Raw genomic sequence first — 19526 nt, forward strand, 5'->3', positions numbered from 1 at the left:
ACTCACATAATATGCTTACTAGATATATCTATTCTATTCACATATATGCTTACCACTTGTATCTATTGCTATGTCCGCCCATCACAATCATGCAAACTGTCTAACGCCTGTCCCCCTGTCTCCCTGTCTCTGGCTGTCTTGTAGTGATGACCGGAGTGTTGGACGTCCCGTGATGATGACCGGGATGCGACCCTCTCTGCGCCGCCCCCTTGCCTCAAATAGATCCGCCAACAGCTCTATTTTTTATCTTTCAAAATGTTCAGTTGCTATTGCATGCACTTATCTGTGTTTCATTACACTTATGAGTGCATGCTTACCAACTGTTTCGCCTGTTTTATTGCAACACTACTATCACCGACATCTAAGAAGGGAGATCCCCCCTTGAACGGCCCTTCTAAGGTTTCTCTCCTCCACATTGCCTGTGGTGCATTTTTTCCTGGGGTATGTCTGGGAGTGTTGCATTTATAAAAGAAAATTGACTTTATGGTGTTTTTGTTTTGTTCTTGATTTATTGTGATGTTTCTTCACGACTTGTTTAAAGAAGACGTGTCCGGCCCATGGGACATTAACGTGTGTTGTCGGGCCTTACAAATACATTTGATTTGATTTGATTATATGCATGTTGGTAGTTCGTTATCAGACTGTTACTTGAAAAGTAGTTTTGAATTTGGGTGTATAAAATGTTTTTCTATAATTGTACTTAACACTGGGAGGAGACTTATAGGTCGACTGTTGGAACCAGCAAAGGTGTTTCTTTTGTCCTTAGGTAATGGGATAACCTTGGCTTCCTTCCACATCTCGGGGCACACACCTTGCTCTAAACATTTATTGAAGATGTGACTTAATGGCTTGGATATGTATTTGGTCGTCATTTTGAGCAGTTTACCATCCAAGTTGTCAATACCAGGAGATTTATCATCAGACAGGTGTAAAAGCATATTTTCAACATATTCTTCTGTAACATGGTGGAATTCAAAGATGCACTGCATTTCCCTCATGATACAATCTTTAATGATGTGATGTGACAGTGACATTGTGTCCTCGACTGCACCCATGGCATTCCTCAGCTTGTCTACTTTATTTGTAAAATAATCATTAAGATGATTTGCAATATCTGCTGGCTTGGTAAGGAATTTACCCCCGGTTTCTATAAAGGAAGGATGCATGTTTGAATTCCTCCCCATTATGTTATTTAACACTCATAATTTCTTTCCATCATTTTTAGAATCACTGATTTTCTGCATGTAGTATTCCCTCTTTCTTCATTTATTCAATTTGGTTACCGCATTTCAGTAATGTTGTCCCACCCACCCACCCCCTCCTAATGTACAGTCTCCTCCCCATCATATGTACCGGTATATAATCTCTGTTAGGATCTATGGGTAACAGTACTGTATATTTGCATATCGTATATGTCACAAATGTAACAGTACTATATACCTGTATGTCATGTATGTTCCTATGCCATAAATGTCATGATGTCATGTATGTTGTGTATGTCATAAATGTAGCTATGAATTGAAAATGGGGGACCCTGATGTAAACAAGACAAACGTCTTTCTCTAGTCTGCATCCCCTTAACAATTGTGTGTATTGAGCCGTACTGTATTGCACCCATTCTGCAATCTGTTAAATAAAGTTTTCATTCATTCATTCAACCTGTTCCGTCTACAGTTTTTCTTTGCATCGTCTCGTTGGACCATCAAACTTCTCATCTCATTATTCAACCAAGGTGCACAATTTGACCGGGCTGACCATTTTCCACTTCATAAATACTCCTGCTTTTTCTGGGTTTTCTTCATGGCAAACATCAAACCATTGCACATTATTTACCTCCTCCACAAATTGTGCCAGATTAAACCCCTAAGACCTTCTATAATTTATCTTGGAGCCAGCCTCTTGAAAGAGCCATTTCAGAATTGCAGCCAAAATCACCTTAGTCAATAATGTGTGTGTGTGTGTGTGAAGAAATTTTGGAAACATTTACAAAATGTAAATCTTCTTTTCTACCTAAAGTTGTACCTAAAATAAGTTTAACATTTTAAACAGTAAGTTTGTTATGACATTGCTGGATCTTGAGTCATATTTGATCTGAAACATCTAATTTGACAGTTTGATCTGAATTTCATTTGACAATACAGGCTTGTGCACTACTGCTAGATGTACGATATAACTATCATATATGTACGATAAAAGTGGCTCGCTCGTTACAGGCACAGAAACAGCCCATTGAGAACAGTACTGAAACAGCTAGAATGCATAATCTGAGTGTTTTCTTTTAGCAAAAGACTTCAAAGACATGTTTAGGGGACTTCAAACACCTATATTAACTTGTTAAAAATTACAAAAATATGTCCCCTTTAAATGACTTGCAATTGGACACATTTTATCTCCTATTTTCTGTGTCGTGCCCCGCATTCGTACCTCCTTGGATGGTTTCCGCAAGACATCCCCGACGCCTCCTCCGCTCCTCAGGCCATGGCTGAGCACCGTGACGATACACATGATCAGGGAGTCACATGACCGCTCCTTGTCCTCAATCACCACCGCTGATGGCTGCGTGGCCAGGGCCGCTGTGGAGGAGCACCAGCATGTTAGAGGAGCACGCCAACATTATGGGACTTACCATCTCCAGAGTCAGTCAATAAGATGGATACCAATTGTGTCTTTGTGCATTCAGTAGAAAGCTATCTGCCAGCTAGCCTAGCTGTTGGCCAACACACAGTTGAATGTGAATTTCCTTTTTTTAACGTCAATGTTAATGCGTTAACATTCATGACTAATCTAGAAACCTTAACATGTTAAATATTTTTTATGCAAATGAATCATATTACCACATGCTTTGAGCGCCAATTATTGACAGAAATTATGAATCTTTCTTTTTCATTTTGGGTGAACTGCCCCTTTAAGACATTGTCCATTTTTCTACATTAGAAAGATCTAACTCTGCTTCTCTCATTTATACTTCTCAACACTGTGTCTGGAATGCAGAAAATCAAGTGGCATTGTATTAATTTCTGAAATGTATAAACTTTATTTTAGTATTGGGAAAATTCTCCACTATCAGATACCAGTATATGGGTATGGTAGATCCGTAGCAGGGATATCAGCAGATAATAAGTATTGGTTGATGAATTGGGCTAAGGCACAATCAAATTGGTCTGATTGTACTTAAATTGCCTATCCATCTTTAAATACACCTGCTCGAAAAAGAGCGTAATCTACATCTTGGGTCCATACTAACTAGGTCAAATTCTTATTTCACAATGTAGAATCTATGCTTGATACTTGGGATTAGCCTACATTCTCCCTTTACCCCACAGTCCAACCAGCTGAGGAATTTACCCAAACCACACCCCCCCAAAAAAGATAAAAAAGACCCAACATCATTAGTTTGCCTGGTGGTGATGGATAAAGATGACTGGATGAGATGGGGGCCCCAGACGGCTTGGGGACAAGGTTGGCTGATCACATTAAGGAGGTGGTCAGGGTTCATCTCTGATTGGGAGTGTTGTCCAACGAGGTCAGTAGGTTTGTTAGAACTCACTGGTGGTGGTGAGAAGCCCTCTCTGAGTGGACCCAACGACCTGCCTGTGCCTGACGGTAATTAACACTTGACCTTTTACACCCCCACCGCCCCTCCCATCCCCTCTATGGTTCTTCACCCTGGTGATCCTACAGACATGCATGGAGCCTAAGCCCCAGGTTTAATCTCGTGACCATCCAGCCACTCATACAGACTGTCCTCATGCTGATCCAGAGGTCCTGGAGTGCAACATGCATGTGGACAGAAACCCATTATGCACATGCATGTTCATGCGCACAAACACACACGCCTAGTAATAAATGCAAGCACAAACACGTGGGTTCAGACCCGCAAGAACCCAGTGACCGCAGCATCCACGTCCTCAGCCATGTAAGTGCACACACACACACATTTCCCTCCCACACATACCCTCCACCGTTGTCTCTGTTGAGCAGTTCTCCCCATTTTCCTTCCGACACACTGAAGCAGAGAAGAACTCTCCCATCATACTGGCTCCACGCTCTACCGCAAGGCAAAACACAAACGGAGGAGAAACTTGATAATCATAAAAGAGAAATCATTCACATGGGCTCTAAATATTCACTCTGGAATACAGAGAATGTTGCATTGTAAAAAAATTATAAAAATTAAAAACAGAATGTTGCATTGTAAAAAAATTAGAAAAAATTTAAAACAGAAACAAACAAGGAGCGCAGTTTGGTCATGTGATCGGACTTATGGGAGAGATCGTCTTTCAACTTACCTCCAGGCACATTTTCACAAGAACACAAGTGTCGCTTAGAACCCAATTGAATCTATTTGCAAAGGGACATAAACTAACTAGTGTGCACCGAAACCACTTCTGTGAGCAGTATTAGAAAATAAGCGGGCACCACTTATCTCCCATCATTTTTGCTGGACCAGCCAGAACGGGGCAGGACCGGCCTCCACAGGTCTGATTGACTGATTGCACTGAGTCTGTGTTGTGAATGAGGACCATGTAGGCTCAGATAGAAGTCCCATTCATTTAGTTACACATGTCATAGCAGGTTAAACACAGCTGCAGCTAATAACATAATAAACACTAACAATACAATTGATTCTCGTCAATGCTGGCCATGGGTACATCTAAATTAAGCATACCATACCCATTATTAATGTTATTAGCCACAGCTGTGAACAGAAGAACACTTTACATTAGTTTGAACATGTACCTGCTAGTGTTTTATTGGGTATCCTGTCTACGGCCAGGATGAAGTCGTCTTTGAAGAAGATGTAGCCCACGATGGAGAAGAGGTAGACGAGGATGAGAGCCAGCACGGCCGTCAGGACGATGGAGCGTCCATTACGAGTCACGCTCTTTATGACGTTAAGCAAGGTCTCCTCTCTGTAGACCAGGTCAAAGAGCTTGGAGGCAAGAAAACACAACGTTATCAAGAGTTCAATGTTTCTATGTGCAGTAAGCGTGCGTGCGTGCGTGCGTGCGTGCGTGCGTGTGTGTGTGTGTGTGGATGGTTTCAGCTGAATGTTTGGTGCGTTTCTGGGCAACAGCAACAACAACAGTTGACTTCCTGTCGGGGGGTTTATCGTGTTAATTCCTATTAGGCCAAGATGAACAGTTATTTATTTATAGTTATTGTTTAGTTAAATAACACTCCTTTGGAAGTTCAAAGAAATATTAAATTGACATATTTTTCCATCAACAATAGTTAGTCAAGAAGAAACGTCTTCTTTGGCTGTAGTAACAGATGACTGGATTCAGGTGTGTGTGTGTGTGTGTGTGTGTGCGTGCGTGCGTGCGTGTGTGTGCCTCACCAGAAGGCTGTAGAAGAAGACGTGAACAAAGACCCCCAGGCTACAGATGATCAGGTAGAGGAGGTGGTAGAGGAACTCTACATCCATGATCATGGCTTTGTAGCCGCATGTGAAGGTTCCTCTGTTCCCCACGAAGCTCATCAGGAAGATGATCTTATTGCCCACCTGGAGGACAACAAGGACAGATGCTGTCATAGATGCATACAAGCATTATGGCATAAATTGAAAAAGTGCCACACCCAAGAGCCGCCACTAGGGGCAGTGAGTGAGTGAGTGAGCGAGCACACAAGCGAGTGAGTTTGTGTGACATTGCCTGTGTTTCGTGACATTTCGTGACATTTAGGCGGCACAGGGGTCTGTAGTGGTTAATACTGTCGCATCACAGCTAGAAGGTCCTGGGTTCGATTCCTGCTTGGGGACCAGGTTGAACGTTGCCAGGTACCCAGGTGGGGTATCTCCGGGGCCTTTCTGTGTGGAGTTTGCATGTTCTCCCCGTGCTCGCAAGGGTTTCCCCTCCTGATAAGATAAACCCAATGGCAAAACATGCAGAACAGATTGCTAACGCTGTCGCGTCCCTGACGAAGACGGACAGAAGCACTACGATTGGTCCTGGGGCGCGGCCCACGTCTGCTCCCGGTTGCCCTTGGGGGGGAGGGATGACGGGATGGGAAAAGTGCAGAGACATTTCATCTGCGACTCATGTGTGTGTGTGTGTTCCTGTAGGTCGCTCATCTCACATGTGTGTGTGTGACAATTAAATACTTCTTCAGTGCTTTGACAACAAGTAGACAGTAATAATCACACTGTGATAATGATTGATGTGCAAAATACTAAGTACTACGATACACGGCTGCTCAGTTATGGCAAGAATCTGGATTATTTTGGTCAATATTGAGATCATGAAACATCACTTGGAAACATCATGCATATATTGAACTTAAATTATAAAAGAAAATGTAAATGCCCTTGACCTTTAACTATTTCTCTGCCACACTGGGAACGGGATATGGTTATGTGCTGCCACGCATTAAACCAATGGAGTCGGTCACCTTGTTTGCAGGGCTATAACTATATTCTATATTATAGCTATGGATGCAATACTATGGCCCATTTTACATCAAGTATCTATCGTTCAAGATGTGAAAAAGAAACAATTTTTCCATCTATACATTCCCGTTTTATACCGTGGTGAAGATAAGTATGGTTTTAGAGCGGTTTAGGTTCATTCCTGGGAGGCTAGCAATAGCCTGCAACGTATATTATACTTAATCCATTGGCATTTTGTCCCTATACACACACTACAATAAAAAAGTTCAAATGCATATGGGTATTATGTTCCATCATGAATGCATGAAAGGGGGGGGGGGGGGGGTAGTTTCTGATTAATTGATTGTCAATAACGGCATTCGTTAGTGTTGACAGTCACTTATGGGGCGACAATAACTTGGTCATGACGACAAGGTCCTCTTACTTCAGCCTTTAACTCTTTCAGTGCCACGCCTGGTTTTCCATTTTACCGCTTGAATGCCACCATCCGCGCCAATGTTAACGTTAATATCGCCTAATCTATGTTTTAAATTATGGCTATGTGTCTAATCTGCCCATCGCATTATCAAAGACTATTTTCCAGACAGTGCTGTGAAGGCAGATTGTTTTTTTATCGCGTCGTTGCCGTTTCAGAGCAGTTAGAAAAGCCCCCATTTTGATATAAAAAACAGCTCATTCTGGAGCATTCTATGAAAATCGTCTTTTAGTGGAATATTCCACAACGTTGATATTCGTCTGCCTTTTTATGAATCGTTTTCAAATAAACGCTAGATGATCAATATTATACGTGCACGCACGCACATTACGGCCGCGCGCGGATAATCGCCTCGTTGATTTCCTCTCGGAGTTTTACATTGAAACCGAAAGAAGACATTTCACAAAACAGCTTATAACTTCATCAAACTTACTCTGATTATCCTACCACTGATAACATAGAGTCCTTACCTGACATCAGATGGTATCCAACTGGTATATTCCAATTCCTGAACACCATTCGAAAAAATCGATACGTGTATGGATCCAACGCGACACAGTGGATCTCCATGATCCGCGGGGATCTGAGGCTCCAGAATGAACTCTAGTAACCCCGGCTGGATCAGTGAACTGGAAAATGTGGAGTACCGGATTTTTTTTCCCATTCATTTTCATTGAGTCCATTCCAAAATCACTTATGTCATCTGGGAGACGACAGGGGGCGCTTTTTTCCACAGTGATCACCGGCGCAGCTCGGCAATACTCGGGTAGGCTCGGGTGATGCAATAATTTTTCAGATAAAAAAAAAAAAAAAAAAAAAAAAATTCAGAGAAATCTCGTGAGTGGCTAGCAACCACCTATAAAAAAACACGAGAAATCTCGTGAGTGGCACTGAAAGAGTTAATCGGCGTGGTTTATTATCACATTGCACATTTGTACATGAGACCTTCTCTCTGAGAGAGGTAGGTGGGAAGAGACAGGGAGGGAACAATCCCTTAAATACCCTCTTACCCGGCGCCAGCGTCAATAGCTCCGCCTATAGCGCCCTCTTGTGGAAACAGTTAGACAGTTACATGCAATCGTATACATCACATAACTTTAACAGTTAGTACAACAACATACGCTGATCAGGGCGATGGCTATGAAAACAAGGCACAATCAAGCTGAAATGTACGTTAAATTGCTCTTACCTGTGGCCGGTGGGATTCCAAAAAGAATATTCCAATTATTTGATTGCCATCTGGTAGATCGTATGTCCATTTGGCCCACGACATAACCCACCACAGCATAATGAATCGGGGGTCCCGAAAATGATTCAATGCAATCGGGTGAAGCCCTTGGTTCAGGTTACTAGAAAAGTCCGCCCGGACCAATATAATCGACGCACAGCCCCATACAGTCTCAAATGAAGTGCAATCGCTCAGCAGGTGGCGGTATTGGATTTTTGCGATCTCAGACTCATTCCCTATGGTAACACCAGGCTCCCTGGATGGATAATGAATGGAAATAGCGAATAAAAGAAATAATGATCAAATAACGTATATATACACGTGGTTGGCGGACAAACACGTATAAAATCGTTGTTGGCAGAGAAAGAGTTAAACATAATTCAACTGAAAAACAAAAAACATGATCTGGCTCAAAGGCTTGACCTGGATTAAAAACTAAAGTAGATTATCTTGTTTTCATAATCGTTGGAAGCCAAAATCCATAATTGAAAATAAAATGTGATTTTATTGCCCAGCCCTATAGTACACGAAGTGATAATGAAAGTGTGACACTGCATATTGCCGTCTGACTCAGTGTGCTGGTATTTTCTAAACCTGTTGCATTTTGAAGTGGAGAGTCCCACAGAGGTGGTAGTTGGTGTGGTTGAAACCCAGATTCCACGGCGGTGTGGAATCCCCCTGGTACACAGACTCAACACCTAACAGCTATGAGTGACGGTGGCCCAGAGGTTAAGGGCATGGGGGGGGGGGGGGGGCATGGTCATGAAGATATCCCGTGACCAGAGGTCAAAGACCAGAGTTCAAATCTCCACAGTCCGCAACAACATGTAATTGTAATCAAGCAACAGGTGATTGTAATTAAATGACAAACATACCGTAGCCAATGAGCTGTGCCAATGAGCTGTGCCTATGAGCTGTGCCTATGGCATGAGAATACTATGAATATAAGTTTGTTTTCTGAATAGAAAATGTCAGTGCTGTCTATCATAGATATAGTCATTTAAAAAGATTTGGGTACAATTCAATTGAATGACTGGGAATATTTGGCGGATTCCGGTTTTGGTATAATACTTTGTCTCAACCACCACTTTGTAGAGCTTTTTTAAATGTATTTCGCACATAAGAAATTATGTAGATGAAAATCCTAATGAATCATAATCTCTTATTCTATAATCTACATCATTTCATTGAGCTATAATTAACACAACACAAGGATTCAGTGTCCTCTAATGACATCACTGGTGGCCATATTCAAAGTAATTAACTGTCAAACTAAATGAATGTGTGCAAACTAGGGATGCACCGATATGAAAATTTGCGGCCGATACCGATAGTTCAACTAACACAATCGGCCGATACCATATTTGTGGCAACATTTTTATTTTTATGAAACTACTGTATATTTGTATGTCTCTAAATGTTTTGATGAATTGAAAATGGAGGACCCTTATGTAAAAAAGCCGAAAGTCTTTTTCTGGTCTTCATCCTCCAGTCTTAGCACTGTTGTTGTATTGAGCTGTACTGTATTGTACCCATTCTGCAATCTGTTAATAAAGTTTTCAATCAATCAATCAGACAAATGTATAGAAAAGCTTTTATTATAACCATATAACAAAAAATTATATTATTGTTTATGAAAATGTGTTAGCCCTATGCTTGACTATTATTTTAGGCATGGCAACAAATAAAATAATAATAATAAAATGAATAAATAAAATATTAAATAAATAAATAGGCTACACGTCTCTCTTTTTGTGTTACAAATTGTGCTCACCGATATGAACATAGGCCTCTTTACTTACTTAAAAAAGGAAACATCAAGAAATATGTTTATGGTATTCCATCATGCCATGTGTGTTTTTTATATATTTTATAATGCTCATGATTATTGCTGAAGTCTGAGTCATACAATACCCACTGGCTTTCATAACCCAACAGACTAACTTGACTAAAAATACTAAAAAGTTTATGAGTTTTAAGAGTTTAAGAGACAGCACTCACTGTATCTCTCTTGACTTGACTTGAAACAAAGCTCCATGTTCTCCAGTAATATCTCCATAATCTGAGTTTGCAATGCATGTGTCGTGTCAGGTACAACAGAACAATTTTGATTGACAGTCGATTCTGCCAATTATGTCACACCGCTTGCACCCACCTCCTGCTGTTCTTACCACCAATCGGCAAGCGCTTATTCGTTTTTTACTTCCGGGAAGTCCGCCATTTATCTTCACGAGAGAACCACAACAAACTTAGCGTAGCTAATAACGTTAGCTCTCCGCGGCCTACGAGTAGACTACCAGCGCTCCGCAGGAGTACTAAACGAGGCATAATGATTTTACTGCAACGAATGTTATAATAAAAGCTTTTCTATACATTTGTCTGATTGAAAACTTTATTAACAGATTGCAGAATGGGTACAATTCAGTACGGGCTCTCTGAGCAAAGGAAGGAAGTGAGAGATATGAATGATAATTATAATAATAATAATAATAATAATTTAGGACCTGCTCCGAGGTCATCAATTGGCACACATGCGATGCATGCATGCAATTCGTATCTGCGATTAACCCATCCCGTCGTCCTTCCCCCCCAAGGGCAGCCGGGAGCAGACAGGCACAACGTGAGCCGCGCCAGGGGACCAATCCAAGTGCTCCTGTCCGTCTTCGTCAAGGACGCCACAGCGTTAGCAATCTTGTTGTTGTGCATGTTTTTCCATTGGGTTTTATCTTATCGGGGGGGAAACCCTTGCGAGCACGGGGAGAACATGCAAACTCCACACAGAAAGGCCTGGGAGATACCCCACCTGGGTAACTGGCACCATGGAAACCTGGTCCCCAAGCGGGATTCGAACCCTGGACCTTCTTGCTGTGAGGCGACAGTGTTAACCACTACACCACTTGCTATGGTCTGGTAAATACGCTGATGTTATTGAACGTGTAACTATATAACGTTAATGCCACAAAACGAATGCCTTTGTTAATCATAAGTAACTTTGATGCAGTAGCGTGTGGGGGCGGGGTTGTGCAGGTTGCTTGACTGAAACTTTTTTCAAAGTTTGAACGTGTGGTCAAGTGACGCGACACAAATTTACGGATATTTATCGGCCACTGCAATCTGCAAATTTGAGCTTATCGGCCGAAAGGCCGATGGCAGTCAACAAGGCACTTATCGGCCGATACCGATACCCGACCGATATATCAGTGCACCCCTAGTGCAAACCAGTTCAGAGCCTTGGGATATGTGTGATATTATGTGCATAATAAATTGGTGCCCCTTTAAAAGGTAGATTCTAGTGACCTCTAGGCAAAAGAGCTCCGCTTGGTACTGCACCTTATTTACATTATTTAGTTTTGGTCTGATGTTTGGGTTGGAGTTGCTACTATTGTTACTATTGCTGGCCACACCTCAGCTTCTGCCAAGAGAAGTCTGGAGAAATGCACTGTATAATAAGTTAATAAACTCGAACCCACATATCAGACCAAACCAAAATAATGTAAATAAGCGGAGCTTACATCTGGGACCAAGCAGAGTTCTTTTCTCTAGAGGTGTGGGGAAATAAATACACAGGAAGTGCCTTCAGTTTTAGTCTGTCAATTTAGTCAAATTTGGTAACACAGCAAGCGTGAGGAGGCATTGGTGGATAATATTTATTGAGACTGGGAAATCTACATGACTGTTGGTCAATTGCCTTTATGAAGTGATTTGTTTGTATTACACAACACCTATTCTGAACTTCACTCATTCTGTTTAACTCATTCACCGCCGTTCACGCATATATACGTGTTTGTCCGCCAATCGAATAACGCCAACCATGTATATATACGTTATTGAATCGTTATTTCTTTCATTTGCTATTTCCATTCATAAACATGCAGGCAGCTGTGTGTTATCACTGGGGATGGGTCTGAGATCGCAAACGTCCAATACTGCTGCCTAATGCCTTGCGGCCGCTATTGCACTCCATTTGAAACAATGCGACTTGGGCCGAGCTGCGGCGTGCGGGTGGGGTCAAAATACTCCGGCAAGACAATCGCTTATAACACATGCATCGACGAGGGTCTGGCCCTCCGGGTTCATGTTCAATGTTGGATTACGTTGGAAACACGATCGCGATCAGTATTTGGAATGGCGATCAGATAATTGGATTATTCTTTTTGCAGTACATCATAGACAAGGTGAGGACTATATTTGATCAATCTTGCGTTGATCCGGTAATTCTTTCCCCGCGATCGGAGCGTGTGTCTGTGGTGTGTGTGTGTGCCGTGTCCCGTTGGTTGTGATCAAAGCACGGAGGGGCGGCTCCCCCCCCCCCCTTTCATGCATCCACGATGAAACATAATGCCGATAATCTAGCGTTGATTTCAGATAGATTATTGATCCAGGCGAGGAATGGCACGATTTATAGTGAAATGCAGTAAAACGCCATTTGCCGGAGTTTCCTGGGATTACACATAATTACTCTGAAACTATACTCATTCAGCACGGTATAAAACGGGAATGTATTGATGAAAAAATTATCTGTTTTTTGCATCTTGACCATAAGAAACTCAATGACTCAATTAGATCCATAGCTATAATATTTAATATAGTTTGAGCTAGGGCTGGGCAATACGGCCTCTAAAGGGTATCGCGATATACACAATATATATCGCAATATTTTGACATTTCCTCTAAAGCAGTGTTTCTCAACTGGTGGGTCGCAACCCAAAAGTGGGTCGCGGGGGCATTTTGAGTGGATCGCGGATGTGTGTGTAAAAAAAAAAAGTTTAAAATATATATATATATATTTTTTTATAATAATTTTTGCACTACCTATCTTTGTGAAAGTGGCCTCCTCAGCTCTGGTCCAGCTGAAGACAAATCAGAGGAACAGATTGGTGTTGCAACCCCAGTTATCCCATTAGTTCCCCCAAACTTAGGTCTGTTATGTTAAGAAATCTGCTAAGAAGCATATTATTTATTATTATTTTATTTCGTTGGGTTTTTAGCCCTAGTTGCACTTTTGTTGCAAGCCCAGTTATCCCATTAGTTCCCCCAAACTTACTGTAGGTGTTATGTTAAGCTAAGAAGTCTGCTAAGAAGCATAATTATTTATTATTATTATTATTTTATTTCATTGGGTTTTTAGCCCTAGTTGCACTTTTGTTGCAACCCCAGTTATCCCATTAGTTCCCCCAAACTTAGGTCTGTTTTGTAAAGCTAAGAAATCTGCTAAGCATAATTATTTATTATTATTTGATTTCATTGGGTTTTTAGCAATAGTTGCACTTTTGTTGCACTTTTTTGTGTTTATTTCATGTTTTGAAAGATTGCGTATTACTGCATTTTTTTTTTTTACATAAATCAGTGGTTAAACATTTTGGGTTGCGAGTTAATGACTAAGGAAAATGTTGGGTCCCGAGGCTAGACCAGTTGAGAACCACTGCTCTAAAGCACTTAAAAATGCTTGATTTAACCCTTTGATGCATACAGTCATGCCAATATGATGATTATAATAGTCCCTGCAACATATGTTGGCATTAAACCATGAAGATGCTTTAAAAAAATATTAAATTAAAAGTTTCAAAAAATGTACTAGAGTAGTCTACTGACACACTAATACTTTATTTTTTTAATTAAAAATAAAATAATCTACTGTAAGACAATTAATATAAAACCTCTTGGGTGCCTAAGACTTTTGCACAGTACTGTGTTTTCTATCCGCTTTAGCTAAAAACCCACACACACTTTATATACACACTACTGTGAGACAATAATAATCACACACAAAGGGATAACGGCTTATAGCAGACTTGATGATTTTATAATATTTCAGATAATGAAATTAAATGTTTATCATCAACTATCAAGTTAGTATTTATATTATAACGTGTGGCCACTTTAAATCATTGAACGGAGAGAGAGAGAGAGAGAGAGAGAGAGAGAGCAGAGAGAGAGAGAAGAGAGAGCGAGAGCGAGTTTGAGCGTTCTAATGTGCCGTAGTTGACCATACCAGGATTGCATTTGGTCAACACAGTTGAAACCTAAAGGAAGCGATATAAAGAAACGAATTGCCAATAAATGTGAAGTTATCTTTGGACCTCTGTTGTCAAGCCTCTTCAATATACCCCCCCCCCCCCCATTTCCTCACTAATGGAACTGGTTAGTTAGACTTAACTAACGTTAGTTAGTTAGATAGTTTAGCGTTAGCTGAGCGGCTAACATTAGCAGCTGGTCAATTCAATTCAAGTGCATGTTATTGAAGGTCCGAGCTGGTCTGTGTCTAATGAAATGACAATTGCTCGTCATTGAAGGTCAGCGCTGGTCTGTGTCTATAATGCAATGAGAGAAAAAACTCTGCGCTAAAGCAAGTCGTCCGTGTTGATAGTTTGTTTTTAGCTCCGGCGGCTAACTGGCGGTACAACATAAATTATACTCGATGTTCACAATATAGTAATTTACTACATCTCACGTAGAACAAGCCACGATACATCGAGTATATTCGATATATCGCCCAGCCCTAGTTTTAGCACTACAAACACCGGCATGTACCCCCATTTCATTACAGCGCTGGCACAAACGGCCATATGCCCACAGCGACCTCTGGCGTCCAATGAGTTAATAATAATAATAAAGAAAACTAAAAGGAATTCTGAAACAAAACAAAACATTTGCAAACAATACAAATTAAACTGAAACTAGCAAACCCACTCTGGAAACAAACTGAAAACAAAAATGAATGAAAAACTAAATAAATAAAAACAAATGACAAATTAAAAACTATAATGACCCTGGTCCAAGTCTTGGCCCTGACTGGAGTGGTTTCGACTAGCCTACAACAAAGCCAATAACCCACTTCTATGAGGAAAGACACAATGTTTAAAAATACACACATCCGAGTCTGCCTGTCCCCAAACACTCACGTTGAAAGCCCCCAGCAGGAAGATGGTGGGCTCCAGGCCTACAGAGAAGATGAGGCGTATGACGCTGGAGGCGATGAACGCCCTGATGCCGTGGGGCTGAGGCAGGACGATGACGATGGCCAGGGATACCAACATGGCCACCCAAAGGAGGGCAGAGAGATGGGGCTCCAGGGTTCCTGAGGAACAGATTTATGTATCTATTATTATTTGTATTACATTCAAACATTTTGAATGTAAAAAAAAATATATATTATGTAATGTTAGTTTGTGTGTGTGTGTGCACGTGCACTCACTGTAGTTTTTGCAAAGCTGTAGTTGGCCCACGACACACGCACAAAAAATTACCTCATCGATAAATCGATAAGTGGTCTCAGCCTTACTTGTATGCAATGCCCTTTTTATTAAAACCAACTAAAACCTGCAGGTGTTTTATATACCTATAATGGAACAAGGAGTAGGATATTTACTCTGAAATGTAGTGGAATACAGTTATAGATAACTATAGTGGAAATGTAAAATGGAACTACTTGTGTAAAGTACTTTCCAACCTGATAAAATAGACAAAACACAGTTCATCAGAAAACCTTCAGCAACACAGTTCTGTGATGTTTCCCTTTCAATCCCATCAAAGCATTTAGGTTCCTCCTCCCTGTATTTCAACCTCAGGCAAAAGGGTGAATAGCCAAAAGAACAAGCTTCGACTGATCCATCCACAGGTTCTTCGTGGTTGCATTATAGATGCAGGGCATTGAGCCGGGTGTGATTAAAAACTGTACTGTTCTCTAAGCCTCCATGGGATATTATCCCCCCCCCCACCCCCCCCCCCCCCAACAGATTTACCCATTCAACATGCCTAGACACATTGTATACCAAGACACAGCAGGCACAACTCCTCGACTGTGTGTATCCTTGTTTACCTATTCTTGCGGGGACCAAATGTCCCCACTTGGAAGGATTCTTGTACTTTTTCCATCCTTGTGGGGACATTAGTCGGGACTCAAAAAGTACAAGGGGCTACATTTAGGGTTAGGCATATAGTGTGGGTATGGTTAAAGTTATGGTAAGGGATTATGGCATGAGTGTAAGTCTGATTGATTGATTGAAAATATTATTAACATATTGCAGAATGGGTACAATACAGTACGGCTCAATACACACAATTGTTAAGGGGATGCAGACAAGAGAAAGACTTTCATCTTGTTTACATAAGGGTCCCCCATTTTCAATTCATGACATATCATGACATACAGATATACAGTACTGTTACATTTTCTACATACAAGATATACAAATATACAGTAGTTTAACAGAGATCCTAACATAAACTATATACATTAGAGGGGGAGGAAACTGTACATCAATGGACAGGCCCCCACAGGTATGATAAAACGTGGCTGTGCGCGTGTGTTTTTACATAATGTCAAGTATGACACAACCAAATGTGTTGTCGCTCAGTGAAGCATTATCGTGAGCTTACCAGGCACCACAGTAGCTCCACGCCAAGCCCGGCCCGTGAGCTACACTAGGGGAATGCTTTCAATACTTGGTGGATTTTAATGGAACTTTCTGTGTGCGTGTGTGTGTGTGTGTGTGTGTGTGTGTGTGTGTACATGCATGCGGGTATGTGCATGCATGTATGTGTATGTGTGTGTGCGCAGATGTGTGCATGCATGTGCATGAGAGTATGTGTGTATATCGGTGTATGTGAGAGAGAGTGTCTGTGCGTGTACTGTGAGAGTAAAGTGTGAGAGTGAGTGAGTGAGTCAGCCAGAAAATATGTGACCCGTGAGAGGCCTATATAATGTGCTTTGTAGCAGTTTGCAGGGGTGGTGTGTGTGTGTGTCTGTGTGTGTGTACAGTACATAGTGTTCATAGTGCACATGCAGGTATGCACGTTTGTCAAGATGGAAAACGAGGTCAGTCAGGTTTACACTATCCCAGAGTTCTATGGGTGAGACTTTGCTCCGCCTCCCTCCACCCCACCCCCTGTCCCCTCCATGTCCTCCCACTAGCCCCCCCCCCTTTCCTTTCCTCTCCTCTCCTCTCTGTGCAGAGATCACATGACAGGTGCTCGTTACATAAGACCCATCTGGCTAAAAATACACTCGGCTCCTGCCAAATTCACGAGGAACAGTCTGCGGGTGATCCCAGGTCCGAGGAGGAGACCTGCAGGGGGAGTGGGACCGGGGGAAGACATCACCCAGCAGCCACACGCCGCCTCCACCCCAGGCCCATTCATCTGTCTGAGAGCTTCCGCATTTAGCCTTGGCTTCTATTTTCAGTCCTCATGTACAGTACAGTACATCCCGCTCCAGCAACTGTTCTCTACACTCAAGCACACTCCTACGTAAAGAGCTGGCCCATGCTCCGCTGTCAAAACAGCTCTGCCAAAACAGGAAGTAAACTAACCGGTGCTACCTTTACTCTGGATAATTTTTTCTTAGCATGTTTGAGAATATAATATAATATTGTATTATTGAAAAGATTAAAAGGATTAAATTTTTTGTTTATTCACTGTGTCCATGGAAACAATGATGAACATGGGGTATGGTTTCATTACGCAGAAAAGACGTAGCACAGTCCATGTCAATTCCTAACAATGGCCGATAACAATTAACTTAAAAGTTATAATACATAACTTTTGACCACTAGTTTAAAAAATTGGTGTGAGTAAGTAAAGAAAATCGTACCATCACACTTTTTTTTTCCACCACACAAATGGACATATGAGGACAACAAGCATCCCATAGAAGACAAAAAGAAAGATGTAGGCTACTTGGGGGCGTGTCAGCACCTCCTTGTACTTTAAATTGATTGGTTTGCAGGGGGGCGGAGCCAGGCGTTCATGGGGTAAGACGTGTTTCACGGGAGCTCCCTACTATCGTGCGGAAAACACTGTCACCCCACTAGTCTTTATTTTATATTTATTTGTTATTGGTCTTTTTGTTGAGTGGTCGAGCATCTACTACTTTCATCTACCTTTTTTCAACTTTTCACGATGTCGAAGGGAACCAGAGCCATGATAACTTCAGCCGACAAAATGGTACCGAGCCCGTCCTCGCTTTCGCCTGAAATAAGTGAAATTCTCTCGGTCGTGACCAAACTCCATGCGGACTTTGAGGTACACTTCGCTGATGCACAAATGAAAGCGCAGGCGGAACTTTTTGATACCTTTCATCGGGCAATGTCGGAGGAAATCAGGCTGGCGGTAGGCCCGTTGAGAGAAAAGATGGAGTCGCTACACGCTGACGCCGCAGCTAATGCTAGCGAACTAGCCTCGCTAACGGCTGAGGCCTCTCGACAAGGCGAGAAGGTGGCGGGTCTGGAGACCTCCCTGCTGGCTTGGCAGGCTGACGTCGCCAAACTACAGTCGGTAATTATGGAAATGCAGTCCAGGGAGAGACGATACAACATCAGGATTGTTGGTGTACCGGAGGGCAGTGAGGGAGGACGTCTCTCGGAGAACATGCCGGAGCTGCTGCAGAGAATACTGGGGAATGATGTCCTTCCCGATCCGCCCATATGCGAGTCGGCTTACAGAGCGGGCAAGACCAGTCCTGGTGTGAACAAGGAGCCGAGGCCCATCATTGTCAAGCTAAACAGGCTACAGCAGAGAGAACTCATCATGCGGTCGGCCCGGGCCAGAAGAGGGGATCTGGGTCTCGGCAATCACAAAGTGGCCATTTTCGAGGACTTCACACCGGAGGTTCAGGCACAGAGGGGCGAATACAAAGTGGTCATGGCCAAGCTATGGAAACTGGGCTTGAGGCCTACGCTATTCGCCCCCGCGAGATTGTCTGTGCTATGTAAGGGCGATGAACGTCGCTCATTTTGGTCGTTGGCCAAAGCAGAGGAATACCTCGGGGGGTTGGTCGAAACGGTTGCTTGATAGCTATGTCGGGTGAGTAACTTGGCGTTGTGGACCTAAATACATTGATAGGGCAGACTGCTCACAAATGCTTGTTGTCATGCCCAGACAGGCTAACTATCCGCTGCCCATCCAAGCTCTATGGAAGCTAGCGAGCTAACTGAACAATGTACATAACAGATTCTAGCGTGCTAGCCGGATTCATCACTAGCTTACGCGCTGGCCTCGGGCTGGCTAGCGGGCTGTGTCTATCGCCCTCGTCGAGACATTCGAGACCCGATAATGTTTACGTATTTTGGTTGTTGTTGCTGTTTAAAGTGACATCGGTTTGCACAATTCAATGGTGATCGGGTCCTTAACTAACTTCTTGTATGCTTTTATTTTTATATCCAGGATGTTTTGAGCTTTGGGCTCCAGTAGTGGAAGGTCGGTTGAATATACATATACAATATATGATAACAGGTTGGGTCGGGTATAGCTTTGCTTGCACTCTGGCCATAACCCTCTTTTCCTTTTCTTCTTATTGTCGCTGTTTTAATGACATCTGTATGCGCGATTTAAATGTGATCCGATCCTGCCTTAGACTATCTGCTGGTATGCTTTAATTTAATTTTGTTTTGGATTTTCCTTTATCCATTTATGCTATAACGTTGCAACATTAATAC

General features: G+C 42.2%; 1 protein-coding gene across 1 annotated transcript in view; it reads right to left on the minus strand.

The window, feature by feature from the left end:
* Positions 1-19526, minus strand: part of itpr1b (inositol 1,4,5-trisphosphate receptor, type 1b) — a 367911-nt gene that overhangs the window by 53653 nt on the left and 294732 nt on the right. The window contains exons 50-54 of the mRNA XM_084317431.1: positions 14994-15169; positions 5342-5506; positions 4741-4933; positions 3956-4048; positions 2425-2573 (exon numbers count right to left, since the gene is read on the minus strand). Of these exons, the coding sequence (XP_084173557.1) occupies positions 2425-2573; positions 3956-4048; positions 4741-4933; positions 5342-5506; positions 14994-15169 (776 nt within the window). The remainder of the gene's footprint in view (positions 1-2424; positions 2574-3955; positions 4049-4740; positions 4934-5341; positions 5507-14993; positions 15170-19526) is intronic.

This window comes from Notolepis coatsorum (assembly GCF_963971535.1).
Source record: "Notolepis coatsorum genome assembly, chromosome: 6".
NCBI classification, from domain to species: Eukaryota; Metazoa; Chordata; class Actinopteri; order Aulopiformes; family Paralepididae; genus Notolepis; species Notolepis coatsorum.